At 30.7% G+C, this 25734-nt stretch overlaps 1 protein-coding gene across 1 annotated transcript in view; it reads right to left on the reverse strand.

Moving 5' to 3' along the window:
- Positions 1-25734, reverse strand: part of futsch (microtubule-associated protein futsch) — a 242363-nt gene that overhangs the window by 83622 nt on the left and 133007 nt on the right. The window contains exon 2 of the mRNA XM_088226424.1: positions 832-930. Within this exon, the coding sequence (XP_088082550.1) occupies positions 832-930 (99 nt within the window). The remainder of the gene's footprint in view (positions 1-831; positions 931-25734) is intronic.

Consider the following 25734-nt stretch of genomic DNA (forward strand, 5'->3'; position numbering starts at 1 on the left):
AAGTATGTAAATTTAGTTAAAATTAAAGATAACAAAGGAACAGCTAAAAGATACAATAATAAGTAAAAATCAGGAAATGTACCAACATAGGTATAGGGTACATAGAAAAATATTTAATAAATTTACATATGAAAACATACACACATATACACATATTATTTATTTTTCCACGCAGTCGTCTTCCCGTTCTATGCAGGTTGTAAGTCGTAGCACAAGCTTTTTTATGCCCTCCTCATAGAACTCTCCCGCTATCTCTTTCGTCTATTTCAACACCTCATCATCGGTCATCCTCAGAATGAATTTTTTTCCACCAACGTGAGTCTTCAGGAAGGTGAAAAGATTAAAATTTGAAGGCGCTAAGTCAGGGGAGTATTCAGGGTGGTTCAAAATGTCTCAACCAAACAAGTTCAATGGCGCTTCGGTGGCGTTAGCCATATGCGGGCGGGCGTTGTCATGCAACAAACACACTCCCTTTGTCAATATTTCCCTATGTTTGTTTAAAATTGCTCTTTTGAACTTTTTTCATAGTATCGTGCTGCAGTAATCGATGCCATGATTTTTTTGGCCAAAATTGAGGTTTTGAGTTTTTCGCAAATTAGGAACTAGTATGCCACCACTGTGATGACTTTTTTTTCGTCTCAGTACCCCCCACTACTAATCGGTGTTGCCAACTTTTGGAAAAAAAATTATCACAGCACGAGAGCGAAACAGTATTCATACTTTCTGTATATGCCTCGTATGTACATGTATACACGAAACACCTATACGTGTGGTAAATATCTTGGCCGTGTCACTACTTAAGATAAAAAGTAAAAATATTTTAAAACTCACCATGTCTGGCCTCTTCTCCTTCTGGAGCGTGAGTAGTCAAAGCCTGGAGTTCTTTCTCCAGGTCTACGTGACAGTCGATGGAATCCCATGATAGGAATCCTGGAAGAAAGACAAAAAAGCACCAATTAATCAAAGGATCAGAAAAAAACATCACATAATATATTACATTTCTAGGTTCAATTTAAGTTTCTAAATCTTGGATAAAAAGTATTGTATTCGTTTTTTATGAAACAGTGCTATTTAATTTTTTGTCAAATTAAAATTGTTTTGAACTTCTGCTGAATTTGTTACATTATTTTTAGGTTTATTTATTTTTTCTAAATCTTGGGTAAAAAGTATTGTCTGCGTTATTAAATCAAACATGTTTTTATAATATTTTTTGTAAAGGCATTTTTGCCGTATAAGTGAATGAAATAAAATAAAATAATATGTAGTTAGATATCTAAGCTTTTGAAAATGAGTGAAAAACTTTGTGTGTAATATTATTTATTGAACTTTTTGACAGTAACAAAGGCAGTAAAAAAATTGCCTTATCGCAATAAATCCGCTTTTATTTTGTTTGTAAATAAACTCTTGAAGATATAATGTGCGAAGAAAATTGTTAAATAAATTAAATGTTGTAGCAGGCTGCGGTAGGCAATAAATTGTGATGTTGATTTTTTTGTGTATTATATTTACGATGCGAGAACGGTGTACCAATGCAGTGCTCTATACACCATTAGGTGCGGAAAGAGAATGATGAAGATGTTAAAAATGTATTTTCAAAAACAATATTGTAGTCTACCCATATTTTTGTAGACAATAACTGGATTCTGGAACTTGGATTAATATTTAAATATATATTAACTTCACAAAGATCAACAGATAGAAGAATTGAAGGAATAAAGATGTTTGAACACCAGCAGAATGGTGAGTTACAGTGTGTATGGTTGTCATTTAAACCAGCCGACCTCCTCTAGAAATATTTCTCATCTCTGTTGTAATATGTACTATGGTTTCTTAAAAACACAATCAGTGATTACGGTACGAAAAGTTTTTTAATCTATCTCGGATTTAGTATGGTTAGCATACAATATCTATATTTCAGGATTTATGAGAAAAGTTTCCCCATCAAAAGATTCCCCAGCTGTCAAAAATAAAAGCATCAATAACTGTGTTATTTTTATCAGTCAAATGAAATTAGATATTTAATATATATCATTTAGCGTCCCAGGTTTTTACAAGAATTCGAATGATTTATTCTGGACATCGTCATTATTATCATTTTATAAATTTTCTGATATCCATCGTACTCTTCTCATGCCCTAACTATTTTTTTTAATGTAGACCCACACACAGGCAATGCCTTTTTGAGATGTTTTGTTAATGTGATAGTGTATTTTTTAACATTTACTATAAAAAGCAAAAAAAAAAACAATAATACGGTTGAAGTGTAACATTAGTTTTTAAATAACTTAATTTTTACTTTTAATTACTTTGGTTGGCTTGAAGATATTGCTTTTAGCAATAAGTCCGCCAAAGTACTTATTCTTGGCACTTGAAGTTTAAAATAAATAAATAAATTTCTGGTTTCGGTTTAACCGTCGGTCGTTCAGTCTATCTTAGTGATTTTTTTAAATCTATAAAGACTTACACTAAAAAAGTCCAGATCTTGTCTCGAATTTACAATACGACACAATCGGGACATTGGTGCATGCAAGCCATAGTTTGTGCTGTGTTGATCAAGGAAAAGCACATTATTATTTCGCAACCGGTGGATTGGAGCATTGAATGCCACTTGTTCCAGTAACGATGGTACATCAATTAAGCCATTCAGTAAATAAAACATAAATATAGAGTCAATGTTATTTCTACGTTTTTGTAGACTTGAGATTTTTTACATTGACTCATAAAAACATCCTAGTAAAAATAAAAAACAAAGTGAAAGATATAATTAAAAAAAAAGTATGTACATGTATGTTTAGTAACAAAAATATCTTTAAAAAAAAGTCAAAACAGAGTAAAATGTAATGAGGATCACCAAAAATTTATTAAATAAAAAACAAAATTATGTAATTACAATTCAAATAAAAACATGAGTTGGCCATCTAACAGCAGCCATCAACCCTTCAGCCTCTCTGCGACCAATTTCACCGAGGAAAGTAGTCAGTAACTTTTTTAGCTTGTGGCTCTTATATTTCCAAGGTTCTGGCTTTATATTATAAAGCGTTTGTCCTATGTAGGAGTATTGCCTCTGTGCTAAAGAAGTTCTTACCATTTGTCAGGAAATCAGATCGCTACAGGAACTCCAAGTCTCATGATGATAAGAAACTGGTGGGTGTGTATCTCTGTTAGTGTGAGTGACCGCCACTGCCCTCATCACAGACACCCTCCAATAAGAAAAATAAAACCAATATTGATTATTTATGACGGGACGGCTAACCCTGATAGGATATTAGAGAATCAAAGATATGGTGCACGCGAAACACCATCGTCGGCAAATTTCCAGATGGTGCGAGCTCATGAACAATAAAACATAATAATTGCGGTTCTAGCTTCAGCGGCGGTTGACAAAAGACTGATGCGGCATCCCATTCAAGGGGAGTGGGTAGGTTAGTTGTAATTTTTGAATTTGTGAGAACAGTTACCGATATCTATAAATTTGCGCAGCCAAACAAATTCATTTCACCGTTGAATTCTTGAATTATAAAAACACAAAAAAAATCAAAGTGGCAATACTTTATGAGTGTCCTGGCAATACGACAGCTGTCAGTTTAGTAGTTTTACCATAAAAATCCAACGTGACAAGCTGCAGAATATTTTAATTATTTCAAAATTGATAGAGGAGAATCCGACGAAAAAGCCGAAACTAAATTCTGCTAACCTAGACCGTCGAATGTGATCACGATGTTGAAGAGATGGTAGAAAATAAACGAGATCGGTAATCATTCTAGAATATTTGTTATTACTTTACATTGAATTCCTTAAATTTATTGATTTTAAATTTTGATGTTTTTTTATTAAATATTTAATTGTTAAAAGTAGTTTGTATTGTAACCACCGAATTGTTTTACTTTTTTCCTGAAAAAATAAAAAAATATTATTTTTTTTTGATTTATTAGGAAAATATTTAGATGCTAAAAGAGAACGAGTCCTTGTATTTAAAAAAAATGTAATGAAAAATCTTAAGTAAAAATATTATTTAAAAAAAAAAAATATATCAGTGTAACTTATGTATAATTAATTATCTTCTTTATATATTAATATTCCAATTTATTAATTTAAAAATATGACATGATATGATTTTTTTGACTGATTTTTTTATTGATCAACATTGTAGTTTATCTAATCATTTAATTGTTTAAATCGCTAATAAATCATACCAGAAAGTAACTAAATATACAAACAAACGTTTAAAAATAACTTTTTTACATCAAAGCTTTTGTACAAACTTTTACTGACCATTGTTTTTATCTCCGAAATTAACAAAGTTCTTCGTCAATTGCCTCAAATGCCTTCTTAGCCTATTTGCGCCCCTTTTAAAAGGTGACTCTTTGATATTTTAAAGGCGTCTCGGTTAAAAGTCAACTTCCCCGACCGTAAACCTTAAGTAATGAAAGCTTAGCTTTGTGAAACTTGGTGGCTGAATTTTCCGCTTACGTCAAGAGGCTTTGTGCATACTTTTCACGTTTAATAAGGAGGGTTTTATCCAACAATTCTGCTTTTAGCGACTGCAGCAAACAAGTTACACGCTGACTTTGTATAATCACATTAAATACATTTTAACTAACGCAATTAATTTAAACACTTTCAATATAATATTATGTAATAGCGGACCTGACAGACACTGTCCTGCCCAAACGTTGGCGTGCCTGCTATAAGCTTGCGAAAATACTTTTCATTGAAAAGTAAGTACTTGTCTATGATAAAATTACAAATCAAAAATTAAAAATATTCTAATTTTGAATTTAAGTAGGTACCATAGCATTAAAATACACATTTTTTAAATACAGAATTGTTTTTACAAATGTCAAACTCTGCTCTTTATACAACACAATTTATGTTTGAATTTTCTTATTTCAATCATTATTTTCAGTTATTCTTTAACTTATATTTTTGTAATGCATTGTTTGTTTCTATATTATTAATCGTGTCGTTTTAATGTTTGTTATGAATTGATGTAAATTGTTTTTGGCCAAAGCTATCATGTTTTGGTAGAAGGCTCTAATAAAAGGGGGGGAAAAAAACCGGGGTGCACTATATTGTATCAGTTGATATTATTTAAGGATTACCAAAAATCCAGTAAAAAGATATAAATGGGTAGAAATTTTAAGGAATTTAGGCAAAAATCTGATCAATATCCACAAATAATGATTATTATTTGTAAACATTCAAAAACTAACTTTTTTTATATCTAAAAAAAATTACATCTTCCTATTTGTTTAGTATACGCGTTCTCGTCGAATGCAACCCTAGAAGATCGATCTATGCTTTTTACATATTAAATTGAAGATTTTAAGATTTACAAACATGCGCAGCGCAAAGCTCATTATTACGCAAAAAACCACTAGTAAATCGGTTAAACCATTTATGAGGAGTTTAGTGACATCACACGTACAGAAGTATTATATATATCAAGATTTATTTTTTATAAACACAATCAAATAAAAAGCATCTGTTGTGTAAAAAAAGTGCAGATATGGATTTTTATAGTATAACAACTAACAATGTATAAGTAAGATTCATTATTATATTGAAAACATATAAAAATAAGTGTAAAGCGTAAGTTTTAACGCCACGCCAACTATCTACTAATTTTTTTTTCAAATACACTGTTTTTTATGGAAAAAGATTTTTAGTGTTAGGTTAAAGTTAATCTTATAAGAAACATTTTGAAATATCAGAAAATTTGAAAATCATCAACATCTTCTTTCCACACCTTATGGTGTTTAGGGCACTGCATTGATACACCGATCGCAGCGCTTCTTGACCATTTAAGTAACAAGTAGATATAAATTCATTTGTTTCAGACGCCATTCCAGGGCCGCAATTATGAACGCCATCTTTATCTGTACATATCGAGACAATATATTTGACCTTTGTACTATCTGTATCTACCTCGGTATGTTCTGCCTACTTGCCATCTCGACATCATATGATCGAAACCAACCAATGTATGACCCTAATAATTTAGTCTGCGCTCCTTACTTCATTACAATTTAAAAGAGTTCTCATGTATACTTTAAATAGGCTTCTGTGATAGCAAACGCCCACTTCAAAACTATTTTAAACTCCAATAAATCCCAATTCAATAAAAAAATGCACGTTTGAATATTATTATTATTAGACTTTCGACAATTGCTAAGACGGTATGCTTAACGATCGTCTGTATTTATCTACTGAGAGATTACAAGGCCGGCTCGTTTAACGTCTCGATACGTATGCTTAGAAAGATAGTAAAACAGATTTTTATATTGGCTACTTTCTAACTCCTAAATACTCATGGAAATAGAGCAGAATCTAAAGACAATATTTTTTGTATCTAGGCGTTTGTTTTACCAAACTAACAGTTATGTCGAAATTTAAGTCAACTTCGAAACTTACTTAATTCTCTCTCATATTTTTCATAGGATTTTAAGAAAAAAAATACCAACCCCAGAACGATAAAAAATTTAAGTAAATAGTTAAAGAAAAAATTGCTCGATGAAACAAATTTTGTCACTTTAAATGCGTAGATAAACGTATCGAGGGATTCTAGACCCGTCGGTAAAAACCGATGTACTTACATCAAAACTTGATGTTGGGGGGTCGGTAGTGTACCTTCGTAATCGCTCGAGAAAATTTATCTTCAACTATACCATCATGGTGAAGGTATGACGTCCATATCTTTTCATCGTAATTCTAGGCCCAGGGACTATAAAAGATTATTTAGTATCAACCATTTCGGGAATCGAACCCGAGACATCTTACCACGAGGCGGATAACATTGTAAACACGTGTGCTTATTTAATCAATTACGAAATAATGTAATGTTTGGCTCTAATTAGGTATGTAGGTTTGTATTTTTAACATTTTCGAAAGACATTTGAAAAACCCGCAATTAAAATGAGGTTTTGAAATACCAGGGATATATAACACGTTGAGATATGCATTTGAAATAAAAATGAGGGCGCACTACAGCGAGCGCTTTTGCAAACACTCGAATGAATAATGCGACTACACCATAGAAAATGTACGGAATTTTATATTTAGCCTGCGGGCTTCAGCATGTTGGTCGTATTATGCCTGTGCGAAATAAACTTCTTTATAATCTGCTTTTTAAGTCGTTTCATATGGTTAAATCGCAAAAAAGTCTTAAAAATTTGTGCGAACCTGTATGACGGCTCAAAATTGTTATATTTAAAGAGATTATTCAATTGAAAACATTTTTTTAAATATTGTTTTAGAGATGGAGAACATTTAAGATAAGGAAATATACAAGGTTAAGCATCTACAGGGCTTATGACCTGTCATTTGACTGGTTAAAGTCGCCACTTTACATAACATGCACCATTTACCTTATATTTTAACATCCTTACAATCATTTATCGATTTTTGTGAAGTTAAAGAGCCTTTAGATGCGGGAGAGATTCATCTAGATAGCAGGCACAGTTTAAATACGAGTTTGTTTATTTTTTACATTTTTATACCAGTTTAGTGTATCCAAATTTTTGTAGACAAGGTTGGATTTTATTATATTATTGATTTTTTTTCCAACTGAGGAAAAAACAGTGTGAATATTCAAATATATGTGGAATAATGAATGTCACACGTTAAGTAAATGTTAATGGCTAGCCTTCCAGACGCTCTTCTCAAAAGTGATTTTTCTCTCTCTTTCAATATTTTATAATTGCGTATTTTTTATGAACATACAAATAAAACCATTCAACTTTAAATTAATTCATTTATTTTTGTTTCAAACACCGAGTTAGGTCATTCTTATTCTCAGTGGTGGGGGTCAGGGCTATGCAAGCTCCTGACGTCACTGCGACCTGTAAATATCTATTGTGACGGGTCCCCGTGAATAGTTCTCGCCCTCTAAGCCTAGGGTACGTGTTCTAATGGGAAGTGAAAATTTATCTTCAATTTTATCTACAAAGTAAATTAAGGTTTCTGAATGAAAGAGAGAATATGTTTTTAAAAAAAAATTCTAAACATGTCCAATTACCGGTTACCGACGAAGATAATTTGAATTTTCATACAAAAATATACACTTTTGTACATAAATATCGATATATGTTTATACCATCTCAGTATCTACCGATAAAGATAACTGTTTATAATCGCGGTCCAGGTCTATAAAGAGCCTGGTTACTGTGTAAAAGGTGAGAGTTTTCATTTTGCTAGATCTCCCCCTTCAAGTCCACATTCCTAAAATATCGGGCTATTAAGTAGTCAGGTCATATTTAAATAACTAAATAAAACAAAACAAATAAGACGAGCAAAAGTAATAAAACATTAAAGTTAATTTCATTCGTTCAACAAAAATAATAGACCATTTTCTATTCATACTCTGTTGAAAATAATATTTCTTTTGAAAAGTTTTTCTAAATTTTTTAAAAGTTTTATCGGTTTCGGTAACGATTATGTCATTTCCACGATACTCTTCAAATTAGCATTATTTTTTTGGATTGAAAAATAAAGCATGATTAAAGGTAAAACATAAAAAAATATATAAAGTTTAGGTATAATTTTTCCCGTTCGTCAAACATCCACTTATCCGGAGAACATGAGAGACGAAAAGTTATGATCTCGTAGAGCTTCGAATACAAAATTTCAAGAGGGCGAAAAAGTTTTCCACTTTCCTAGGTGTGTTTACCTATACTAGACGGGGAAAATTTACGGTCGGAATAGCGATTCCCCGTTACTAGGCGAGCCAGTTTGCTTATGCAATCCTGGTACTAGAAATTGTAGACGCGACACGCCCTGAAAATTGGTTATAGAATTTCGTAAGCCCTAGCTAATTTAATAATTTATTTTCATCATTAGTTACGTGAAAGTCTTACACTTCAGGTACCAGTCAGAGACAGTGAAATATTGCAGTGTAAAACCAACTTACAAATGAATATTTTATCTTCACAGTCCCAGGAATCGAATTCATGACTTCAATTATCCTCTCCTTTTTTTCGTATTTTATTATTTTATAACATCTTCGTCTCCATTGTAAATTGATTTTGTATTTTTAAAATTAAAAGATCTATTAATCCCAACTTTGAAAAATTTAATTTAATTTCAACCCGAACTCTTTATCGTAATCATGTCGGATAAAAAATGGATATCATTCAAGTCTTCTAATAATCTAATGGACGCTGATACCTACATTTAATCACAATGCTGTTTCCTAACCAGCACATCTAATAGGAAGTACAATGCTTTAAGGTTCTTCAAAGAGTTATACATAAGATTTCGTTGCAGTTGACAACCTTATTAAAAGAAGATTTCATTATAAGTCCTTAAAAGTAAATGCAATCAGTTGTGTCAAAAACAAAACAAAATTGAAATTGGTATGAAATAAAATTGTCAATTGACTAAGTACTTGTACCTATTTCAAGTTTTGATATTTTTTCCAGTTTTACTCATAGAAATTTAACTGAGATTAAATGTTTTAAAACGATACATAAAAAATAAATAAACATATTGCAACAGCGATGAAGAACATTTAAGAGAAGGTAATATAGAAGTCTTGGCATCTACCGGGTTTATGACATGTCATTGGCTGGTTTAAGTGGTCACTTTACACACTGCGTAACATTAACATTCACCATTCCGCCCATATTTAAACATCTATATTCCTTAAATTCTTTCATCTGTTGAAGTTTGTGAAGTTAAAGAGCTAAAAACTTTATTTATGCGAGTGAGATTCATCTAATTGAATTATTTCACCTACATTCTAGGCAATGCCTGAAAAATGTTCAATTTCTATACTTCTTCATGGACCAGGTGGATATATCAACGATATTATGAGTTTGTCCGAATTTTTGTAGACAAGGTCTGGATTCAACTTTCTGGGAAGCTGTTTATATTAACATATTACAACGGAAATAAAGAACATTTTAGAGAAGGTAATATAGAAGTATATATTACCTTCTATATTATCTTTTCAAAGATGTTATTCATCTCTGTTGTAATATGTTAATAACAACAGCTCCCTAGGAAGTTGAATCTAGTCCCTGTCTAAAAAAGCTTGGACAAACTCAAAATATTGTTAAAAAATAAATTATTTTAAAAGAATATTGGCGTTTTATAATTTATCGAAAAAAGCGTACATAGATAAAATAAATAAATATGTAAGTCCGAAACACAAACACGTACATGAACTAATGAAATGGCAGTACTAATACAAAACACATTTTTAAATAAAAAGATTTTAAGCTTTTACTCGACACAGTTTTTTCTTTCTTTACATAATTACGTATTTTTCAATAGTTTTTTTGTTAGACTAAAGTACATCGTTTGTAAAAGTGTAGGTAAGTTTACCAGTGCATGAATTTGTTGAGCTCAAATTTAAATGTTTGATTAAAAATATGCATATATGAAGGGTATTACATATATGTCAGAATTGACGCATGTGGCATTCTGTTCTCTCTGTTCACCACTACAGGCATACGTATATGTAGTTAGTAGTACTAGTTTAACCTTTTCGAGCCTAAACGGGGAAAAAAAATGCGAGTTCATATTGCGGTACATACTTAAAATATTCATGATTATCATGGCAGTGTTTATAAAACTATTCCAACACATTTTTAAAAAATTTGCGAAATACACCCACTTTTTCATAAAATACTGTTGCGAGAGGATGGTATACGGCATCGCGTTTAACAATAATGATCTAAAGTTTCGCTACGTGTTATCGGGGTGGTACAGTGGGGAGTTGAAAGGAGGAATGCATGTAAAATGTAAAGCACAAAATCTGGTTTGTTTTTGTGGTTATGGCTGGAAATTTGCGCAGAAATAGCAAAAAGCACACGGGCGAACTGACCGATATATCAAAGATTATTCAACTGTTAAGCGATGATTCGTAATATTTGCTTTTTGCACGGGGGAAAGCAAAGAGAAATGTTAATTACTATCGAAATAATTTAGGAGAAAAATAATTAAATAATTTTGATGCATATTTCGATAGTATAGGATTATGCAAAAATGAAATCAATATGATGATTGATAAAAAAGTTAATGAAAAAATATGCTACCCGAGGGACTCTAGATACCTGGGGGCAAATCGTCAAAATAAGCGATTATGCACAGCTTACCATTATATTGGACTTTCGATAATAATGTTTTATAGTAAATATGTTTATGCGAAAATAAATAAAATGTTTTTTATTTATAATGAATCACTACTACCATTTATTATCTTGAAACTAGCCGATTACCTCAGTATATTACTCCATAAAAAAAGTACACTATATTTTACATCTTCAACCAAGTCAGCTTTTTTAGAACTAAAACTAGCTTGCAGATTACCAATATTATTTAAATATTTTCTATTTAGAAACTAGTATTTTGAACATTTTTTCCGACTGACTATTTTTCTTTGATGGGATACCTTTGACATTTAAAAGGAATCGGCCAGTGCTCACCGTTGACAGTTACTGCTAAATGTCATTGTGGTAGTTGGCAATAAATTTTTGTACAAGTATTGTATCAAAATAGTGTAAAATTAAGCTACGTATATCGCGTGGTTAATAAAAATTGTTGTTTGAGTTGATTTTCAAAGAACCACATAAACAAATCAGCATCATCATCATTTCCTTTCCGCACTCAATGCATTGATAACCAATTGCGGCGTATCTTGATAAATTATTTCAAATGAAGGTAAGATGATCAGTTTTACGCTTTAGGTTTATGAAATATTCCAAAGATTTTGAAAAATTCCAGTGTAAAAACACTCTTTTAAATAATTATTTCATATCAAAAATGTGCTTAAGCAAATGCGCTAACTGTTACGCCACGAGGCCGAAAAAAATTAAAAATAGTCATATATTACTTACATATTATGTATTTATATGTAGGTACCAAATTAATGAACATTTTTTGTAGATTTTCTATAGAATAAATCACGGCTTGCCACTGCTAGATACCCCCCTTAGGTCCGGAAGGGTTAAGTAAATATCAGTACTGTTTATCGATCGTTATATTTCATATAAAGTAGTTACGCAATTTGATGTTGTATCAACAAATTGGATTATCCTATTATGACTTTCAGGGAAATACGCCAGTAGCTTAATCACAAATAACTATCGACGTGCTAATAAGCGACGTGATGACAATTTCTCACCATGGTTGTTTATCGTATTCGCGATCATATTAATCTTCCGTGAACACCTAATATTAAATGTCAAAATATTTACGTTTCGCGACGTATAATCTTGCGGCGCAATCGCTTATTTGAATTTATTTTTTATTATTCATCATGCTATTTATTGCATTTAGCCGGCGGTTGGTAAGTCAAATCTCAAAAAAGCAGTCGACACAGTAATTGTACTTTAATTTTAATTTTTTTGTATAAGATACTTCTTACTATTTTGCAAATGCAGCATATTGTATTATTTTTTATAGTAAACGCCGATTTTTCGCCAATGAACTGTATTTATTTACGAGGAAAACAAAAAACAAACCGACACGAGCGTTGACTTAGAGATTACACACGCGTTGACTTATGACCGCGATAACTTAAGCATGTTCATTTTTAAATTATTATGAAAATAAAATTTTGTTATCAGTGTTATACAATTTTATTCTTTTACAAGAACACAACTATAGTTTCGGGAGAGCACTCCTCCCATCGACGGGTGATATAAAACTAATATAATAAACACAGAATATTGTTCACAATGTCATCGAATCTAAACAAAAAATAAACAGATTAATCAGTGAAACTTAAAGCAGGAGGGTTTTTTTCCCTTATCTAAGGTGTTGGCATATGAATGGATGGTTATCTTAAGTACAGATATGAAAACATGGACAGAACATTAAGTCGAATTTATTTCTTAAAATTTAGCACATAAGTGGAAATTGCAATAAGTAAGTCTAAGATTTAATGTGTGGGAAGACATCGCTCGGCTAAGAGAGTGTTAACAGACGCGGGTCTAAGAGGGTGAGTGCGGTGAGGGTGATAACAAAGTTTTATTTTCATAATAATTTATAATGAAGTGTTACGAAGTGAATGCCGATTCAATTTTTTTTTAAATGTTCATTTTTGTTCAATGTGTTCGCTCAAATGCTTAGCATGTTTTTAAGTACGTTGATAGTAATTTGTGATTGAGCTAAAGGAGAGTGTTTTAATATTATTTGGGATAATTTAAATTGTAAATTTTCACGTTATCTGCTTTACATGGTAATTACAAATTAAAAGACCGTTTTGAATAATTTTAATGCTTTAATAATACTTAATTAGTATTGAGTCCACATGGAGCCAATCTAAATCAAGTTGTAAAGTAGTATTCTTTGTTATGTATATTTGAGAGGCGCAAATATCATGTGGTGAAAACGGAAATTAAATTCTGAATGAAATGAACATGGAGCAAATGCTACTTGTTCTCGCATATTGGATGCAGGAACACACTCGGAGCACGTTCTGTTTGCAAAGCGAATCAATAATGCAATCTACAAACATGAACCAATCACCTACTTGATTCATCCCTTCACTATTCTGTACTCCGGATAGCTTATCTAAATATTTCGATTGGATCGTTCATTGAATTTCTGAAATTTTGTATGGTGCATGCATTTGCATACATGTACAGCATATTAACATATTACAACAGAGACGAAGAACATTTTATGGAAGGCAATATAGAAATCTAGCCATCTACTGGGCTTATGACCCGTCATTGGCTGGTTTTTCTTTATATTTATTTATTTATTTAATCCAATAAAGAACACAAATACATATACAAGAGAGAATGTTTATACAATAGGTACATTCAATGTAATTTCCTTTTTATTTATAGATGTAGCCACTCCACTGGCTTACAGGCACGTTCCGGAGTGTCAGTGTGTTATTTATTTTATAAATAATTGTCCATACATCTTGTGTAAAAATTCAAAAGAATTATGAAAAAAGATTCTAAAACATATCTACATCAATAAAATGAGAAAGAACTTTCAATATATGATATTCTGATGAAACATATTCCTCAGCTTCCTGTCTAGTCTTTTTAGGAATCTAAAACTTTAATGCAGGACTCTAGCTATGAAAACATTGTTTTTTATTTTGCTCACCAATATGTCCTTACTTAAAAAAGTTGTATAGGTTTAAGTGCTCACTTTACACTCTGTGTAACATTCACTATTCTGCCCATATTGGACGTGTCGGCCTCGTGATTCATTTCATCCTCGGTCAGCGCATTTGCCTACCATGCAAGAGGTCTCGGCTTCGATACCCGACATGGTTGATATGAAATATTATTTGAAAATGTGTTTTGACTATTTAATATTTTATAGCACCTAGACTGGTACCTGAGGCGTAAGACTGATCACCTTACCTTCATGTAACAAAAATTAGCAAGATACGCTGCGATTGGTGTACCAATACAGTGCCCTATGCACCATTAGGTGCGGAAAGAGAATGATGATGATGAAGATATTCCTTTAATTTTTTCATCTTTTGATGTTTGTGAAGTTGAAGAGCTGAAACCTTTTTTTATGAGGGTGAGATTCATCTAATTTGATTATTTCACCTATATCCTAGGCAACTCCTAAAAAAATATTTTTTCAATTTCTATACTTCTTCATGGACCAGGTGGATTTATCAACAATATTTGGTAGCATAAAAGAATTGAAGGAATATAGAGGTCTAAATGTGGGCAAAATGGTGAATTTTACACAGTGAGTAAAGTGGCCACTTAAACCAGCCAATAAAAGGTCATAAGCCCTGTAGATACCTAGACTTCTATATTGCCTTCTCTAAAATGTTCTTTATATGTTGTAATATGTTAATATTTACAGCTTCCCAGGAAGTTGAATCAAGTCCTTGTCTACAAAAATTTGGACAAACTCAAAATACTGAATATTACAAATATTAATTGACGTGGGCCCCGATTATAATGGAAAGATAAAGACGACACACCTTCACTTTGATGGTATAGTTGAAAATAAATTATCTTTAGCGATTACGAAGATACATTACCGACCCCCCCTCTGCAAGTTTTGGAAAGGCATATCACTGTACATATATCTACGTACTGAAATGACATAGCTTCAGTATGAGGTCAAAGTTGAAGATAAAATTCTCCCGACCGATTACTAAGACACGCTACCGATCCCCCCACCATCAAGTTTTGATGTAAGTACATTGGTTTGTATCAACGGGTCTAGAACTCCTCTATACGTTTATCTACGCATTAAAAGTTACAAAAATTTTGTTCCAACGAGCAATTTTTTCCTTTAATTACGGTTGATTAAATTTTTTTGTCGTTTTGAGGTTGGTCCTTTTTTTCTTAAAAGCCGATTAAAAATATGAGATAGAAATAAGTAAATTTTGAAGTCGAATTAAATTCTGACATAACTGTCAATTGTGCAAACGGGCGGCAAGATACAAAAAATTATGTCGCCAGATTCTGCCCTATAAACAAATAAAAGTGTTTTGGCGTTAGAAAGTTGCCACTGTAAAAAATAAATTTAGTCATTGTATTTTTTACATTTGTTTTACTATCTTTCTGGAAGAACGTATCGATAGTCGGCTGATTGCTAAGTAGATAAATACAGACGTTCGTTAAGCATACCGTCATGGCAATCGTCAAAAGTCATATAAAAATTATGTTCAAGCGAGCATTTTTTGCTTGAATTAGGACCTATTGGAGTTTATAATCGCTTTCACTTTCTATCACAGAAGCCTATTTAAAATATAAATGAGAACTATTTTAAATGGTAATAAAGTAAGGAACGTGAACTAATTTTTGTAGTCATTCATTGGTTTGTTTTGATCATATGATGTCAAGATGACAAGTAGGTAGGACATAACGAGGTAGATACAGATAGTACAGAAGTTAAGTATACCGTATCGATATGCACAGATGAAGATAGCGTTCATAGTTGAGGTCCTGATATGATTTTATTTTTTTGTACATGGCGCAATATCTTATTTTGCAGTTGATGCTTTTAAGTACCGTACGCTAGTTGAATTATTAGTTACATTTAAGATAAGTCATTGAATAAAAACCTATAGTTTTTACGTCAATGTAACGAATAGATAAAAATGAAAGCGTGATACTAATGACCACATTGTTTTTTTTATTTTAGAATATCGTAATGTACAAAAAACTTATGTATTGAGTTTTGTCACTTCTTAAAGCTATCTTTTTTAACTGAAACTCACCCATGTTTCATAAAAACACGTTTGACCAAGCTGTTATCTTAGAAAAAGGTTTTATGAGAAAAGATAACACCACGCCCGCAAACAGATATGAAATATATTCAAGCCGAAATAATAAAGAATAAATCTAGTGGAAGAAATAACTCAAACAAGAAGAATATAAATGTTTATAAAAAATCGTTTTATGAAGTTAATATTTGGGTAAACTTGTAAAATTGAATTCACTTTTATACCTGAGTTAGGATTCAAAATATATTACCACTCGAATGAATAAAATTGATAAGTTTTATATTGTAGGAAAAATAACTTATTGACTCGGAAACGTCAAAAGATATATTGTTTGGTTGGTAAAAATTTATATTTTGTAATAAGCCCGAAAATCTACAATTAACATTATCTATCAAAAGTTAAATCAAATTTTTTAAAAAGACTTTTCGAAAACTGTTTTTTTTTATTTATGTGTTACAACTGTTGCAAAGCAATAAAACATTGTTATTCACAACCAAAAACTTTTAATGAAAGTGGCTGGGGCACAAAGGTGTCTCTAAATTGTGTAAGAAAAAAAAACAAATTAGTTGACAAAGAATGTAAGAGAAAGCTAACCGTGTCTTTTCGTACTACTTTGTTAGGTTTTAATGGACAGCATCCAATTAAAGCGTAAAAGGATTATTCCCCGGTTTAATAAATGTCGAAGTAAATTGGATTTCTTGTCACGAAGAAATTTCCTACTCTTTTTAATTCCACAGAAAAAATATCTTACATAACAAGACGCGCAGGAGCGCAGAACTAATAAAATATTTAAGGAAATCTGAACGTACAGTAGGCGTAAAAGTCACGAGCAGCTTGCTCATAAGTTTTTGATGTATTATGAACCTATATTGCGAACACCTGAGTTGTTTTTTGGTCTCCTGGTAAAATTGCGTAATAAATATTACATAACGAGAAGCCTTCAAAACGTATTGTGGTTATATAAATTAATAAAGGACTTAAATATAAATGAATACGTTCTTAGGATTTTTAGATTTATTCGTCTCATTTATTTATTGATGCATCAAAGATAGTATAACCACAAGAGAAAAAAAATGCACCATTGTTTGTATTCCACGGGAGAAGTAATTAAAGCGTTTTTTGACCTCTCAGAGATCCAATAAAAATATTTATTCACAGTGTAAGTGAATTATTAAAATTATGAAAATATTCAAATTAAAAATGTTATATAACGCTTCAATTCAATCTTCAATAACATATGGTATAATAGGGTGGGAAGGAGTCTTGGACGCGCATAGTCGCTCAACAGAAATTGCACAGAAAAATATAATTAAGATAATTTACAAAAAACATAGACTATTTCCTAGTAATAAATTATACGTAGAGAGTGGACTCCTTAGTTTTAGAAAATTATATTTATGTAAGTGCCTGAAATATGTTTACTTGAATATGGAATTGTTTAGTAATAATTTTAACCGTATTAGTAATAGATCCGATAGTGTACTATCAGTTCCAGAATGCAGAATTAAGTTCGCACAGAGGCACTCCTTGCATGTTGGTCCAAGATCGTTCAATCTTCTAACTAAGGAACTACAAAACATTAAATCACTGGTACAGTTTTAGATTTGAGGTCTTAGATTAGCATGGAAAGAACAGATAGACACATTCTTTAAAAAAAAGTTTTTTATTAAAATAAAAATAAATGCATTCTGCAAATAAATCATGTTTTTGTAATATCAGCATATGTTAGTTTGGTTTTTCTTTTTTTTTCTTTTCTTTTTATGGTCATGTCATACCATATTTATATGCTAGAAACTTTTTAATAATTAAAAAAAGAATGGCCCACGCTCAGATGCTGAAGTCTTTGTGGGCATTTTTTCCAATTTATGTTATAGCTTAATTTTGAGATGTATTTTTCTAAAGTGTATTTTTGTAATTATATTTCTATGTAAATAATATATGTATGGAAAAATAAACAATTTTTTATTTTAATTCATTGCCTTTGTTAGACTAGCAATTAATAATGAAAAGTTATGAGATTCGTCATTAAAAAAGGTGGGATTAATCAATATTCTTGATATTGAAAATACTGAAAGCCTTATGATTAACATTAATCACTACAAGTGGGCATCGGAAAAAAATAAGTATGGGTATTACTACGCGAAATGCATCGTGCTTCATAGTTAATAAGAATACATTCGACTCCTCAATTTATATTTTGTATTTATTGATAACTTAAAGCATTTAATTAGCATTGAATGCGGAGATATTCTATGACGTTTAAAGTTGACGTGCCTCGTAAGAAAACAATGTAACAGTATAAATCTACAAAACAAACGAATACTCTCTTATCAAGAAGTTCATCGCAGTACGAAAAATCAAGGTTAGGAAGTAAAATATTAAGTAATCCTGCTTGAAAAATCGCTAAGCTTTTTAGACTTAATAAATACGCCTGGGGAAATAAAAAAACATAATTCGGCTCAGCACACGCGAAAAAATCAATATTCTCCGCTGGAAATACTTTCTTTTTGGTTGAATTTTGTATAACAGCTGTACAAAAAGCATAAATTCTCGGTTCTTTAGAAAATTATTCAGTGGAACCTAATGGAGGCTAGATATAAGGGATTTGAATATTGAAAATAGGGGGAATTTGGAAACATGAAATTGTACAGATGTGAACGTTTTAAGGCATTTGAAAATAATATTTCTACACATTTATCACTAAAAAGATTTATTTTTATTTTTATTTGAACTAGTGACGTCGTTCAAAATAGTCCGTTTTTATTGAAATATTTTTTACTATTTTTCGTACATTTTTAGGAAGCTTTGGCGTACAATGTAATGCTTTAATTTTTTACCGCGCAAGAAAATATTTATATCCACTTTTCAGTAGTGCTAAAGTTCCTTTTTACAAGCTAAGGTTTTCTTACTAAAAAACATTATTATGAATAGTCCCATATTTTATGTGAACCGATGATACTAAACTTATACAAAATGAGGTGATAAAAAGTAATCTACATTTTTTTTCATCACTTAGAGTTTTATCCCTTTTTGAGGATTTTCAGTACCTAAATAAGAAGGATTTTAAACTGATAATAAAGAATTTCATCTAATCTATTTACACAGATTTCACTAAATAATATTCATATCATACAAGTATTGAGGACTTCCAAAATGAAGACACTGACCATAGCAGGCAAAACTCTTAAAAGTCGGGCGATGAAATCTAGAATATATGACGCTGAGGATATCGTTAGATGTAATACGAGTAGATAGCGAAGGAAAAACTGGTACGGTCATGTTCAATAAATGAACACCACCACACTCCCTTATGATGTACTTCATAATCATCCGAAGGGCATCTGGGAATCCGCCTCACAGAAGAAGCCACCCCTCTAGAAAACAGACCTCATAGGTCTTAACCACCACGGGTGACTTGCTTTTGAAATTTTCGGAGGAACTAACAGTAATTGAAATAATACTGAAAGTAGTAATTTAAAGGCGAAAATAAGTTTGAATTAAAAACACACATAAATAATAATAATACCAATTTAACATAAAGTTATTAAAATAACAGTTATTAATGATAACTTCTCAGAAACATAAAAAGAGAATGTACAAAAAACAGGATGATTTTTTAATTTAGTTTTATTATCGCTGGCAATAGCTTTACAATTCGTAAATTTGAACTACTTTTGTAGCATCAGAGGGCAAATTTCCTGACAAATTAAATGAGATTACATGAATTGTCTGTCCGTAGAGTTATAGTTGATTTGTTATAATGAAATTGATAATTGACAGCCCTGCTTTGCTTGAACTAATTCAAATTCGAATACCTCGTAGGTGCACTAGAAGCAAAAAATTATTTTTTTGTAATAATTCACGGACCAACTTCGAAATGCACTCACCTATATCCAGGATACATAGGTCTGGAAATCGATTTGAGCAAATATTCTATATTTTCAATACAAATTCTGTTCATAAATTATTATAACGTATTCTCACTCGTTATTTTTTAGAAAAGTAATGGATTTATTTTAAAATATATTATTAAATTTAACTTTGTGTCCTGAAATACGTGATTTTTTATTTCTTCATTTTAACATGTTGGACATAATTTAAATTGTACATTGGTGGATTTATTGCCAAATAGCAAATTCTTCTAACCAACTGAAGAAGATGATTTCACCAAATAAATGTATTTTTTAGTTAATTTAAGTTTTTTTTTTAAATTTTATTTTATTGCTCTCAAAAACTTATATTTTTTAAAGTACTAATGTTGTTTTATTTTTAAAAAAAAATATGATCTATTTATTCTCAACTTTACTGTGTTATATTTATATTTAGAACATAAGAGTTTTTTATGGTTATTGTTATCTTTTATTTAGAGATGTTATGTTATTTTTTTACTTTTTTGTTTTTAGTATTATATGTTCACTAAATTGTTTAATTTAAATTATTCTATTATTTCATATTATGTTTCCACATGTTTATTGTTCACTGCTGTGATTATTTCTGTAAATATTTTTTTTGTAAAAGGTTCTTTGAACCGTTGATGTATAAATAAATAATTCGGTTCATAGCTCATTGAAGCTATTCGTAAATATCCTTCCAAATGATCATCTGTCAAGCTGGAGGGATTTTTGTTTTGATTGCATTCATTGTAGAAAATAAACATTCGCCGGGGAAAGCGGATCCAAAAAAGTTGTAAAATTTTTAATTGCCCATATTTACAAACACGGGTAATTTCCTTCACAAAATAAATTCCAAATATCACCTTTCGAAGAAGTTACGAATTTCAATTAAGGAATTTCGTCCATAATCAGTATTTTTATTTCGACGCATCAGACAAGCGGGCGACTTAAAATGGATACGCGGTCGACGGTTTGGCCCACCCATGGTTAATATATAGCAAGGAATAAGATGAATATTCATACCATATTTTGTTATTTATTATGAACAATTTGTTATTTGAGGCACCGTGGCGTAGTTGGTTAGACGGCCAACTGTAAAACTAGCGTCACGGGTTCAATTCCCGCCAGTTGCAAGAAAAATATCCAAGAAAAAAAATTTCAATTGGTCTGGGTGTTGTGGTGTATTTTTCATTACCTCCTTCCATATCCACTCTATCTCACCTGCTGACAAGCCTTAAAATTAGCGGGTTATTCCTTTTAAAAAAAAAAAAACAACTAATAAAAGCGGTATATTCAAATATGAATATTAACTTCCGTAAATTGTAATAAATAATTTGAATAATTTACTTATTTACATATGTATATTGTTTTGTGATCCGCATTATGACAAAACTAAAGCAAATTAATGGTCTAAGTTAGTTTGATAGGTTCATTTGATATGGAAATTAACAAAAGCGTTTACGTAAAGCTAAATATCGACTTTTCCATCAAAGGTATTTGTTTTTTTAGGTCGTTTCCAGGCACGCAAATACCATAGTAATTTACATACTTCTTTGTATACGCAATCGAGATATCTATTACAATGTACAAAGACATTTTATTTTACCTTGTTTAATTTTGATAACACGGTTTTATTATTTCAACACGAATCAGCTTAAAGTAACCAAGTAGATAATTAGTATGTCAATTTATTTTGTGCATGTTAAAAATATGTGCTATCACGTTTAACCCAAATTATAATAAACCGGGGTAGCAGAAACGGAAATCGTGTTTTTTATGTATGTGTATAAACAACGAATGCATTTAAAAAAGTCACCCTGCATATTGTCGCCGTTCAGCCAATGGTCACTAACCTAAAAAATGCCGCTTCGAGAAATTACGTTGTTTCAGTTTGGAGACCAAGAAAAATCTGTTTTTTGTGATTTGGAGGTTTTCATGTAGACAAAAAATGCTAATATTTTTTTCATAAACTCCACGAGTAACTTTTTCTTTCCGATACATTTTAATATATCTGAAAGGCAGGGGCGAATCATCTAAATAAGCGGTTATGCACGGCTTACTATTATATTTGACTTTGGATAATAATGTTTTATAGGAACCACGTTTATAGAAAATAAATAATATAATTATAATTGGCATTTGTTATAAACCACCACCACCGTTTATATATTCTTACAAAAAAATATCTACAAAGTGCGCCCAGCGCCCGGCTCATTCTCAGTGTGCGATGAAACTAGCCGATTATCTCAGCTTATTCTCTATACAAAAAGTACACTTTATTTGACATCTTTAACCCAAATCAGGTTTTTGAGTACTAAAACAAGTTTGCAGATTACAAACATTATTTGAAGATTCTCTGTTTGGAAACTAGTATTTCGAACATTATTTCCGAAGGACTATTTATCTTTAAAGGGATACCGTTGACATATTATGTATCACATAGGACATGTGGCGTTTACAGTGGACGTTTTTGGCATTATTAATTTTAAAAGAAATCGGGCAGTGCTCATTGTTTACATTTAAAATCATAATGGAAATATCTGCTGAATGTCATTGTGGCATTTTTTTATAAACTTAGTATTGTATTAAAACAGTGTAAAATGAAACTACGTTTATCGCGTGGTTACTTATAATTGTTGTGTGAGTTGATTTTTACAGAACCACAGAAAAAATAGCCATTTAAAATTATACTGATATATTATGTCCTTATATGTAGGAACATTTTTTGTAGATTACCTATAAAATAAATCACGGCTCACCACTGCTAACTGGAAGCTTTTTAATGGAGCAAAGTGACTTAAATTTGGTCAAGTGACTTTTATTTGTTTATAATCTGGACCAAACAAGCCAAGAGTTCGTGAAAGGAGGGGAATATTAGAAATAAATATATAAGGTTTTGGTAAAAAATAAGTTAAAGAAGCACTTTTTTACATTTTTATTATTTTATATTTTTTTTATAAAAAATACAAATCCTCAAACAAAATGTCGTTTTTAGGAAGAAAACTGTCATATTTAAATAATTTAAAAAAATCTGCTCAACTGTGAAAAAATATATGTGCCTGTAGTGATTTATGTTTGTTAAGATTTTATCGAAACTCATATTTTGAAACACAAATTCGTTTTTATTTATTTATGTTTAAATCATAAACTTTGTGGTCAAATATTCTAACTAATGTTAGAAAATATAAGTACCTATATTACCACTTAACGACTTTTTTTAAAAACTTTTTACTTTGTCCTGACAAAAAGACAGGTAAGTCTAAAAACCGGTAGTAAAAAGTTGATTAGTTAAACTAATATTTACCAACATTGTTTTTTTTTCTTTAATCAATTGAATAGTTTATAGTCCTAATTTAAAATGACCTTATCACGTAAAATATTTAAAATAAATATCACAATCCAATTTATTTCATGTTTAACAAAAATAAGTCTCATTCTTTGAGCTATAAAACGATCTGACAGTTAAAAATAAGTACAAGTTGTTACATTATATTTTGAACTCTTTAGATAAGAAATAATTGGATCATTATATTCATGCAATCCAATTGTGCTCATTGACCCAGAGTAAAGAGTGGGCATAATATGACATGGAAAGCAATTTATGTCTCTATTTTCTAATTCTTACTTGACTCAAGTTATAATTACAATTATGTATCTTACGTCAATAAGTGGATGAAAAAAAACAATTATCAAATAACTAACGGTTTTGTAAAAAAGTCAAGAAATTTTCGGTTTAACTAAGTACGCACAAAGAGGTACAATAATAAAAATATATACGAGTATTATAATGTATTTGAAGTGAAACTTCTTGTGAAGATGTTATGTATAGCTGAAATCTTCAATAAAGTTTAGTGTTACGGAAAATTGGATACAAAAAAATATTTCTTGCACACAACAAAAATTATAGCATTAAATTGTACGGTGATATTTATTGAAAGTGTGTAAAAAAAATCGAAATGATTTCAATAAAAATGAACTCTTTTGAACGACGTCACTAGTTCTTCCGAGCCAACCGATGACAGAGTGTTGTTATAGATTTCCGGTTTACGGGAAGCCAACTGACTTATCAGCGGAACTCACCGAAGAGATTGTGATTCGATTATGTTTAAAGGCATGTTTTAAAATTATACAAAATATATCTCATTATCATTGATAAAAAAAAAAAAAAAAACGGTGAAAAAAACAAATAAATCAATAAAAAGAACTTCTCGTCACTTTAGTTCGTTTTTGTCCAACATATAATTATTAACAAAATTAAGTTAAATTATACGAGTTGTGAGAAAACTTATATTTATAAAATTCAAATGAAAAAATATTTTTATAAAATCGTTTAAGGGGTTTTTTAACGAATGCTGTCTTAAGTTGTGGACATTATTTATTCCTATTTCGTAAAAAAAAAACGTTTAAACTCTATTTTTGCAGATATGTGTTTTGTTCTGTTGAACAAAAACGAACTGAAGCGACGTTCTGACGTCAAACGCGGATTAATTGAAAAAATACGAAACTTAAAAAAATCATAGACCTGATAAAACGATACATAAAAATATTTTTAGGCTTAATTTAATTGTCTAATAACAAATTTTAAAAATTGAAAAAACCACTGAACATCCCCATTGTTTGTTTATTTTTATTCATCATCAATTGACACCCAGTTGTGCATAGGGCACTGAATTGGTATACCAAAAGCCATGTTTCTGTACCATTTGTGTTACAAAGAAGGTACGTTGATGAGTCGTACGCTTCTTGTCCAGGGATAGTGAAATATTGCAGTATAGGACCACTATTAAAATAGAAATTTATTTAAAAATTGAACCTACTGAATACATAATTGAATACACTGCACTACGAGGTAGCCCTATTTTCACTCTGTTCACGATTTTAAAATTTTCACGTAGCCATGGAGCGCACAATACTCGAACAGGGTTTTTTTTCAGGTAACAAATAAAAATACAATAGTACAACTAAATACAATTTTTACATTAATTAAATACACATATTTACATAAGCGTTTCCCATTACGTAAAATAAATAATTCATTTTTGTGTACATAATGGGGAGTGACGTCTAACAATTGTTTGTTTATTTTATTTTTAATCATTATTGTTTTTAGGACAACATATATAAATTACAAAAAATCTTACAAACGGTGTTTTAATCAGTGCTACATAAAGAAGAATTATAATTGTAACTTTTCACTTATTTCTTAAATATATTGTATTCCTGGCTGTCCTTTTTATTATCTTTGTTCATTTCGTTAAAGAAAAATATTCCTCTAAGATATTACCACTTGTTCTAGGTCGCGTAATTACGTTTTGGTTCCATTTTACATATATGTATATCTGTATTTTTTATCCGTGTAGACACAGAATAAAGAAATAAAACACATAAACGATTAATAAATCAATATCAAAACGTACGTACTTTACATGTTTTTATTAATTAGCAAATTATTCTACCAAACCCCAAAAGGAACACTCCCACACTACCAGAAGTCAAACTAAAGGATGGGTCATGGGTCCACAAACTCTGAGTTCGGGCAAAAAATTTCTGGTTTCTGAGCCCCAAAATGTTCAACATGTTACCCGAATATTGCAAAACCACGACCCGGATTCATTAAATTAATTTGTGAAAAAATGGTTACTGGATTAAGGTAGAGAAAGATCAGAA

The sequence above is a fragment of the Micrasema longulum genome, unplaced genomic scaffold (assembly GCF_059751315.1).
Source record: "Micrasema longulum isolate JH-2025_06_02 unplaced genomic scaffold, ASM5975131v1 h1tg000430l, whole genome shotgun sequence".
In the NCBI taxonomy this organism is placed as follows: Eukaryota; Metazoa; Arthropoda; class Insecta; order Trichoptera; family Brachycentridae; genus Micrasema; species Micrasema longulum.